The 9,821-nt window shown below is 51.7% G+C and overlaps 1 protein-coding gene across 2 annotated transcripts; it reads right to left on the bottom strand.

Annotated features, from left to right (window-relative positions):
- Window positions 1-763: 763 nt before the first annotated feature.
- On the bottom strand, window positions 764-9,194 carry NT5C3B (5'-nucleotidase, cytosolic IIIB). 2 transcript variants are annotated; one of them, XM_047845439.1, is made up of 9 exons: window positions 9,111-9,194; window positions 8,764-8,862; window positions 8,122-8,191; window positions 7,989-8,035; window positions 5,611-5,696; window positions 5,032-5,121; window positions 3,936-4,098; window positions 2,613-2,813; window positions 764-1,497 (listed from the first exon to the last, which is right to left on the bottom strand). In XM_047845439.1, exons 1-9 carry the CDS (start codon window positions 9,120-9,122, stop codon window positions 1,363-1,365), a joined length of 903 nt encoding a protein of 300 aa, XP_047701395.1. In that variant the 5' UTR covers window positions 9,123-9,194; the 3' UTR covers window positions 764-1,362. The 2 variants fall into 2 exon arrangements, with proteins under 2 accessions (XP_047701395.1, XP_047701394.1); XM_047845438.1 differs by having other exon boundaries at window positions 2,613-2,801; window positions 9,111-9,180.
- Window positions 9,195-9,821: the final 627 nt, after the last annotated feature.

Genomic DNA, 9,821 nt, shown 5'->3' with positions numbered 1-9,821 from the left:
TCCCAGAAGCTAACAGGCCAGCCCTGAACTGAAGCCCGTTTGAAGGCACGATGCAGAAGAAACAGTATGGCTTGGGTCAGGAACACTCAAATCCTGGCTCTAGCTCCTAGCTATGGAGTTTGGGCAAGTTTCTGGTCTTCTTGAAGCCACCCGGAAATGAGAAGCATGCCTGCTTTCAGGGACCTTGTGGAGGATTAAATGGCACGCACCTACAGCAAGCACTACCTCTCCCTTCGCACCTGCAGGTAAACGCAAGTGTCCCACAGCCAGCATCCTCTGCAGCAGGATGAGGGGGTGAATCTCTCAGAGGACAGGCTAAAAAAATGCCGGGTGAAACTGGCTGCTTTACATTTTCTCTTCAAAAGGTACCCTAGAGAATTCAGTTAGTCCTTGACCATCCAAGTCAACAGGGAAGGGACACGGGACAGGAGCTCTGAAGGAAGCCTAATGATGCAAGATGTCAGAGCAGAAATCACTCCCACCTGTCACAGAGCATCTTCTCCCTTCAGGTCCCGGTCTTGACTCCCCTTAATTAAGTCACCCATCTTGGTGGTCCTGGATCCCTCTGAGGATCCATAAAGAGGGAACTCAGCAGATAGGATTGGCCAGATCCCACCAATCCCAGTGGGATTTCAAGTTTAATGGATACCTCAGCCTAAAGTCAAACCATTCCAGGTCAGAAACACACCCTTCCAACCCCGCCTGCCCACCCTGACCCCCAAGCACGTTTCATGTTCAGAGGGTCTTGTGGGTGAATTCAGTGTTGTTGTTGTTGTTTTAATATTTTATTTTTTTAAGTGATCTCTACAGCCAGCGTGGGATTCGAACTCATAACCCCGAGATCAAGAGGCACACGCTCCACTGCCTGAGCCAGCCAGGTGCCTGTGAATTCGGTGGTTTTGAAATTCTGTGCCATAGAGCCCTAGTGGCTTCTTGGAGATTCCTGCTCCTCCAAAACCAACAGGTACGGGCTCTGCCCTGCACCCCCTGAATCAGAACAGCTGGCTTTTTTTCCCTTTTTTTTATTTAGATCTGTTTCACACATTAGATTTGTTTGAAGAACAGCTTTCCGTGTTTAAAAATTTGGGGAAAAAAGAACCCCTGGGCTAGATGGTCCCTAGTTAGAGTGGTAACACCCTGCAGGTCCCCTGTTCACCTGGTGGGCCCTCCCACCGCCGGGCAGGGCTTCCCGGAGCCTGGAGCCTGGGCGCTGGGAGGGGGAGGGAGGGGCACGGGCTCCCCAGCCGCACCACCCTGGACTGTTCACTGCCCGCCCTGGGAGAAGCAGCGCCCTCGGCAGGACGGCCTCTTGGCAAGGCTCCCACCTCTCCGCAGCCCCCCGCGCCTGACCCCGGCCTGCACTCAGGAGCCCTGCATCTCTATCCAGTCCCCGCGGTGCAGGATGTGCTGCAGGAGCCCGTTGACCACGTCCAGCGTCTCGTCCTTCTCCAGCACGATGTCATAGGAGTCCATGTAGCGTTCCCGCCGCTCTGCCACCTGCCCCGGGGAAGGGAAGATCGAGAGGCCCCAGAATGCCCTGACTTCTGCCTCTGCCTCCCTGGCACCCGGGGCAGGGGAGGGAGGGCATCCGAGCTGCAGCTCGACGTTACAGGGACCGGTCCTTTGGATGGCAGTGGGTACAGGGTGCCATAATTGACCCTTGGGTCAATGTCCAAAGGACAGCACAAGGATTGAAATTTAAAAACCAGATGTACTTCTAACCCATCTGGATTGAGTTTTCCCAAGGCTCAAGCACTCTGGAGGTCTTCAGCCCCTGCTGGCTGAGGGGAGGACTGGTGGCCTTCGACCCTGACACCATACTGTGCCCCCTTTTGACCATTTCACCCCCTGTGAGCCTCTGGTCTGTCCTTGTGTTTTTGTTCTCTGAACTGCAAACCCACCTCCTGAATACTGACATCTCCTATTTCAATCATATCTTACAGGTATGACTTAGGAGGACTTTAATCAGCTCTACCAGTTCCTAAACTATGTCACCGTGGGCAGATGAACCTCCTTGCCTCAGTTTCCCCCATCTGTAAAACAAGGCATGTTAGTCTCTACCTCAAAAAGTTGCTGTAGGGATTAAAATGGGCTAAAACGCCTGGAACATGGTGGCACCAAATAGTAAGTGCAGGCTCCAGTGACCCTGTCTCTGAGTCCCACTGTCATGCCATGTGCCGAACCCAGCTGTCATCACGGGGTATCTCTTTTGTTTTCCTGCGAACATGGCTCGTAGCTCACCTTAGTACCTCTAATACTTAACAGTGACTAGCACACAGAAGGTGTTCGCTAGGCATTAGTTAACAGGGATTGAAAAAGGAACAAGCCAGGGCGCCCGTGTGGCTCAGCTGGTTTAGCATCTGATTCTTGATTTCGGCTCAGGTCATGATCTCATGGTTGGGTTGAGATCGACCTGCATTGGGCTCTGTGCTGACACGGCGGAGCCTGCTTGGGATTCTCTCCCTGCCCCTCCCCTGCTCACGCTCAGGGGCTCACATGTGTGCACTGTCTCTCTCTCTCTCTCTCGCTCTCTCCCCCAAAATAAACTTTAAAAGAAAATTTAAAAAGAAAAAGAAGCAAGCCACTAAGATAGGGTCTGGTCCCATACCCACCTTGTCATTTAAGAAGCCAATCTTGAGAATGTTCTCCACGCCAGGAACCCCATCAGCCATAGTGAGGTCCCCCATGGAGTCCCCCAGCAGGAGGATGTTGGTTTTGCCCTGAAGCTGCTGGAAGTACCCGGAGTTCTCACAAACGGAGCTGTTCTTGTTGTATGTGTGTATGAGCTGGCCCTTGAATCCCTGTAGGAAACCCTAAATAATCAGGAGACAGACAGAAGGGCTACAGGGACCCAGCTAGAGCCAGTGTTCCACTGTCTCTGTCGCAGAGAAAGGGGAATCCTGCGAGCCACAGAAATGCCAAAACCTCGCTGTAGTCTAAACCAGGGGTCGGGAAACTGGGTCCTATAGGCCAGACTGGGCCTGTTTTTCTAAATTACGTTTTACTGGAATACAGCCAGGCTCATTTGTTTCCATCTTGTCTGTGGCTGCTTGTTCTTTCACAGCAGAGTGAATTTACATTGCGTAAATTTACATTGTGCAGTTGTGACAGATCATAAAGTCCACCCCACAAAGCCCAAGATATTTACTACCTGGCCTTTTACAAAAAAAGAAGTTGTTACCCCTGATTCCAACAAACAAGGACCACCAAATAGTATTGATCACCTACTCTGGTGGAAGCATGAAACCCATGAAACAGGCGCTGTTCAGGCTACATGTGTGCTAACCCCAGCTGCGGGCCACGTCCTCGCCACAGGTTTAAGGGACGAAAATTCCAGCCATTGGTTTTAAGGGGAAGAAGTCAGAGCAAGAGTGAGTTGGAGCAGCTGACCTCTGGCTCTAGGAAAACAAGTCAAAGTCTAAGCCCTTGAGTACCTAAGATGGCATAGGACCTAGGGCAGTGACATGGGGCCTGGCTGAACCCCGGGGCAGAGAGCTGTCAGCCAAACACCAAAAGGTAGGTCCTTCAGAAGTAACTGTCTCTAGGGGGCGCCAGGATAGCTCAGTGGCTTAAGCATCCAACTTCAGCTCAGGTCATGATCTCACGGGTTCGTGGGTTTGGGCCCCGCGTCCGGCTCTGTGCTGACAGCTCAGGGCCTGGAGCCTGCTTCGGCGCCCCCCCCCCCCGCCCCGCCCCTTCCCGACTTGTGCACGCACATGCGCGTGCTCTCTTTCTAAAAAATAAACAAAAACAAAAATAAAGAGGAAATAACGGTCTCTAGCTGGCATAAAGAAAGAAATAACTGCCTGAAGCAAGAAGCCAGCATGCCTTCCCTCCCTTCCCTCCCCAGGTCAGGGCTAACGTTGCGGGTGCTGCCCCCAGGGCTGGCGGTCCCCATCCCTCTCCATCCCCAGCCTAAAGAAGATCTGGCTCACGTCTTCATCAAAGTCCATGTAGTTAGACACAATGTGGATGTTGGGGTGGAACACTTTCATCTGTCGGATAATCTCCTCCAGGATATCACCAATGCCCGCAGAAAAGATGAACAGGGGAATGTTGTTCTGGTAGAGGGTGTTGAAGAACGTCTTGTATCCCTCCCTGAAAAGAGATGAATGGATTCCGCCTCTTCCACCACTCTTTCTTTTCTCCTTGGGTGATATATTTTTAAGTTTTTTCTTTTTAAAAACATTTTAGATTGCGGCATAAAATACATATAGTAAATGGTTAACGTGCACTAATCTTAAGTGTTCGACTCAACTAATATTTACATATGTATACAGCCGTGTACTTACTAACCAGATCAAGGTTCCCTTGTGTCCCTTCCCAACCAACGCCATCCCCTCTCATTCTCCCTTCATATCACTGCTGATTAGCTGTGCCTATCCTTGAACTTCATATAAATGGGCTTTTGGTTGGTTGGTTTGTTTCTGCCTTATTTTGTTCCAGCAAAATACAACCAGGCAGCTCTCTGGGGCAGCTTCATTGAGGAAACACCCCAACCCCACCCAGGCACTTACTGGATCTGCATGTGTCTCTACTCTCTTGGCTTTTCATGGCTCTCCCCAGTTAGGACACCCAATCCTCGAGAGCAGGCTCTTCCCTCTCTGTGCCCTCACCCCTCCTCCAGTAAACATGCCAGCAGAGAGAGCTGCACTGGGAAGGCCACTAATGATCAAGCGTCCCAGGCCAGCCAACTCCCATGTCTAGATTAAGAACGCCAGCCACCATGGTGACCCCAGTGTCTTTTTACCATTGGAGAAAATGAGCTAGATGCTGTTTGTTCTAGGAGAGCAAGGCTTGGTCATATTCATAATATTTCCACTGGCAATAGACAGCTTCCTAGGATGCACCCAAGGCAGGAAATCCTTCAGCTGTATCCCGAGAGGAAAAGCAAGACCTTCTTTGCAACAGCCACTCATGGTGCTATGTCTCTTCTGGCTCCCCCAGCAACTAACTCCCCTCTACTCCTTCCTAGACTCTTTTTTTGGTGAGCAAACCAGTTTCAAATGGTTTCCAGAGCAAGAAGCTCACCTCAGCATTGCATTGGACTCTCTAACCACCTGGGCGATCTGAAACTTCTGAATCTTCTGCTGGCACAGGAGATCGTGAGCTTTGGTCCACCTAGAAACGGACACCCCACCAAAGACCAAATTCAAATCACTAAGTAAGTAAAGTGTCCTTTCTCTTTTCAGGGCCAAGTCCCCTTCTGGAAGGATTAAGGGAGGCCTCATCCACCACGCCACTTCCTGAAGACTCTGGCTGTCCTTAAAAGGAAGAGGGTAAGAAAGCCACACCACAGCCAGAGGAACAAGGGTTGGGTGAGCTAACTGCTGAAGTCAGAACTCTTCTGAATCCCTCCCTCGGTGACCCCCACGTTCTGGGGAACTGGGGCTCCATCCAGCAATACTGGTTCCAATAGGAGAGTTATCTCCCAAAGCACTTATCCCCGCCCCCCAAACCAAGGGGCTTCTACCTCATTCCAAAGACTCTTAGTGGGGCCCCACTCTAGCAGTGGCCACAGGTCGCCCCACTGTGGCTGGACAGTTTGTTCTAATAGGTGGACCAGTCTACCATGAGGGCCAGGAGCGGCTCAACACCATCGTCACTTACCATTCTACCATATGAGGTAACTTCTCTTTGACGGTCCGGTGTGGGTCAATCTCAATTGGGTAATAGTGGTGAAGGAGCGCTTTGAGCTGGAACATCCCAATGAAGACAAAAGCCGTTAGTCTGCATCAAGTTTTCCCCAGCAAAGTCCCACCGATTAGCCTGAGAAAAAGAATCACCTAGAAGACGCAACTCTGTGTAAGGGAGTGACCGATCTGCACAGCTGGTCATCCCATGAGGTCTAAGAATCAACGAAGACCTTTTGCCATCAGGTGAGAAGTTTACTAGGATTTTGTTGTTCTCACCAGCTCAGTCAGCAGGGTTTGACCAGTAAGAAGGGATTAATGCTATATTTCCCCAAACGGGATACACTTTCTCAGGGGGGAGGCGAGGTGACTTTAGGGGGTACGTGGATAAACAGTTTTCATTTTAGTAGTTTTAGATTCATTCTAGTGCATATTAAGGAAAAAAGAAAAAAAAAAAAACACCCTAGCACATCAAACTCATGCTTTCACAAAGGTTGTTTCTTTTCTAAGTGAACTGCATTCAGATTTTTAATACTTTTTTTTTTCAACGTTTTTTATTTATTTTTGGGACAGAGAGAGACAGAGCATGAACGGGGGAGGGGCAGAGAGAGAGGGAGACACAGAATCGGAAACAGGCTCCAGGCTCTGAGCCATCAGCCCAGAGCCTGACGCGGGGCTCGAACTCACAGACCGCGAGATCGTGACCTGGCTGAAGTCGGACGCTTAACCGACTGCGCCACCCAGGCGCCCCTGCATTCAGATTTTTAATAATAGGCCAATTTAAAGTAAAATATGTAGTAAAAATCACCAAGATATGGCAAAAATCATGGAAATGGAAGTAGAAAAATCATAGAAGTCAAGTTTGGGACCCAGCGTGTTAGTGGATAACCAACACAACACCAACATCGGGTGAACCACCTCGCGAGTAGGTACATGTACTTCTTCTTACTAAGATTTCCTTCCACAGGCCAGGCACTTTGGCTAGGGAGGCCATGTCGGGAGCCATGTGTCACACAGAGTCCGTCAATAACAGCACCCAATAAAAACGGGAACCAATTGGGTAAAGGATTTTAATTTTAATACAGGCACAATCTCAGAATATTATGAGAGCAAATGTGGAGTCCCTGACCACAGTTCCAAAAGAGAGTTAAGTACAAAGATCACAGACAAGGGGAGAAAGCTCCCGAAATGTATTGAGGTTCTCAATGTGTGCATTTTTGGGGGTGTGAGAACAGTCTTCTAAAAGCATAAGAGAATTCAACAGAAGAATAGCATTTTTAAAAAAGAAAAAAGATTTCATCCATAAGCTTTGCTTTATGACTTTTTTCAGGAGCTCATCAACACCCAGAATCTTAGTTTTCCCTAGCCTCATTATCCTAGAGAGGGGACCCAAACCTGCTGTCTTATTTGTGGATACAGCTTTCTGGAAGCTGATAAGATCAGACACATGAGGAGCCACAAAAAGTGACTTGCTAAAGGTAATTGGTGTGAGAACTTATGTAAAGCTAAAAGTGTATCTCAGAGAGACAGGTTTTAGAAAAGGAAGAGTTATCTAGAATTTGTTGCCTATCTTAACAGCAAGCAATCATGACGGAGTATTGGAAAAGCTGACCAATATGACAGACCGAAAGACCACTTAGTATATAACTTAGTGAATTTCCTAATGAAATGAAGCTAAATGACAGAGGTACTCGGCAGCAAGAGCTCAGCAGAGAAATGCACAGCAGGCCCGGCTCTATTCTTTATATCATCAAAGAAATAGCACAATGCAGTCAAGTGAGTTTGGGACAGAATCGGATCTATGGGAAAACCAGGCTCTCCATGTCTTGCCATATGACCCTTGAATGACATGCTTCTCCTTTCCAAGCCTCTGTTTTCAAAAAAATTTTTTTAACGTTTATTCATTTTGAGACAGAGAGACAGAGCATGAACGGGGGAGGGTCAGAGAGAGGGAGACACAGAATCTGAAACGGGCTCCAGGCTCTGAGCTGTCAGCACAGAGCCCGACGCGGGGTTCGAACCCACGGACCGCGAGATCATGACCTGAGCCGACGTCGGCCACTTAACCGACTGAGCCACCCAGGCGCCCCTGTTTTCTCATCTGTTAAATGGAGGTAATAATGGTTCTATCCACCCCTCGGAGTTGCGAGAGGATTAAATAGAAAATGTTGAAGTCCCTTGTAAACTCCACAGCTAGCAACAGGCATCACATCCATATTCTAACCACCAATCATCACATGTGTTGGACATAAAGGAAACACTACCCCAGTGTATGACACAAGGTCCACCTGAGCCACCAAGAACCATCTGCAGTAGCACCTGATAGCAGTCTCTGAACAAAGGGGGGTGACGTACCTCATTCCGGCACTCCTCACTGATGATCTTGCTGTTATCCAGAATGTCTGCAAAAACACAGAACTCCTTTTATTTGCCACTTAGGAGCCACCATCTTGTTAAGCCCCACAAAGCAAGCTAGTATGTGACTTACTGTAGGAAGAAGGGCATCGCTTTCCGTTATATGCAAACCTGCTCAAGGTCATGTCAAAATCAGAAATAACCTAAAATGCAAAAGAGAGATGCTGTCTACACAGGCTCCTTCCACTGTCTGGTGGGGGAAGATTATGCAAGGCAAAACAGCTCAGGGCCCAGCCAGTGGGCAAAGCCCTGCAGGAGCTAGGAAAGGCCAGAGGGGGGAAGGGAGAACTAATCCTAGGTAGTAGCCTGCTAAGCCCTAGGAGGCCCAGCCTCTTGCTGGAGGCTGACAGGACTCTGACTCTTGCCTTGCCATCTCTATGCCCTGGGTCCTTCCCAAGGTGACCCATCTCCATATCTGCAGCTTCCTGGGGAGCCCTTTGGTCGGGCTAGTGTGGAAATAAGGCCTCAGGGCCTGGTGCTGGGTGCTTTCGACCTAATTAGAGGAAGCAGCCACAGGGCATGACTGACAAATTTGAAATCTAGGTTTTCGGGCAGGTGGGCTCTAACCCAGGGCAAATCGGGCGGGGCAGCCTGCTTGCCCCCCAGGCCGCTGGCCATTTCTAGGGGCTGAGGGCATGCAGTGTCCGCCGCAGCGCCGGCAGGCCCCCTGGGCAGGTCACCTCCCCAGCCGCCCCACCTCGCCCCCGGGCCGTACCTGTAAGCGGTCTCCCCCGCCCCTGCGGAGGGCGCCCACGATCTCCTGCACCCGCCCGGGCTGCCGCATCAGGACCGTGGCCTTCATCAGGGTGCTCACCTGTCCCGAGACCCGAGAGAAGCGCTGACCCCCGCACCGCGCTGGGCCCAGGGGGAGCCCGGGGCCGGCTCGACAGGCCTGCGAGGCCGGGCGGGGTGCGGGGAGCGGAGGAGGGGCTCGGCCTGGCCCGCGGCGCCTACTGGCCGGGGTGGCGCGGCGCGGCCCAGGCGGCCCGCTGGGGGCCTCGGAGCGCCCCGGGGGTCGGGGCCCGCCCCACGCCCCACGCCGGACGCTTCCTCCCGCCTCACCTCCTCTGCCATGGCGCTCGCTGCCGGGACGACGGCGCCGGGACAACGACCGCCCCGCCGCCGCACTGCGCAGGCGTCGCCGGCCGCCGGTGGCCGAGGGACCGCGGGCCGAGGGCCGGGCGGCAGGCGGGGCCGGGGGCGGGAGGCGCCCGCGCCGGGGAGCACCCCGGCTGAGGGCTCTGTGTTGAGGCGGGTGAGGGTCCCAAGAGCTGGGGGTACCGGGTACCACTGCCTAGAGCAAAACCCCTGGCCGGAGAGGTCGTTTCCCGACTTAAAGTTTGCATGACAAAAAAGCCGCAGGAAAGGAGCGGATCTGAAGGAGCCATAGAGCGATTTCTGGAAAACATCCAGAAGGTCCTTAACCGGCCCCACTCCTCATCACAGAAGAAAACGCGCGGCTGACACAAGTCCGCAGGGCAGGAAGGCCCTGGACAGCTGGGCCAGCGTGAACTCTAATCAGCTTTACTCCCTTCTGCCTCCTCTGACTTGGTTTCCTGGAATTGAGGGTCTGGGGAGACAAGTGCTCAGCAGTGGAAGAGGGCAGCTTGATGCTACACTCATCCAGAACTGGACAACTGAAGTGGGCAACAGGAACTAGAATAAATAAAAACTCTTATATGGTGTGGGTGATCACAGTCCTGTTCTGGATTCAAGGGCTCGGCAGGTGTGGGGTGGCCTTCAGCCTGAATGGTGGGGGAGGGGAGAAGGAAG

Source organism: Prionailurus viverrinus, unplaced genomic scaffold (assembly GCF_022837055.1).
Source record: "Prionailurus viverrinus isolate Anna unplaced genomic scaffold, UM_Priviv_1.0 scaffold_35, whole genome shotgun sequence".
Classification (NCBI taxonomy): Eukaryota; Metazoa; Chordata; class Mammalia; order Carnivora; family Felidae; genus Prionailurus; species Prionailurus viverrinus.
The sequence above is the reverse complement of the archived record's forward strand: the minus strand, read 5'-3'. Positions and strand labels throughout refer to the sequence as shown.

Bases quoted from the DNA above. Each gene is read 5' to 3' on its own strand.
- NT5C3B (XM_047845439.1), bottom strand. The intron at 8,192-8,763 runs GTACGGCCCGGG...TTTGCATTTTAG, and splicing joins GCGGGGGAGACCGCTTACAG to GTTATTTCTGATTTTGACAT. The intron at 4,099-5,031 runs GTGAGCTTCTTG...ATCTCTTTTCAG, and splicing joins GAGTCCAATGCAATGCTGAG to GGAGGGATACAAGACGTTCT.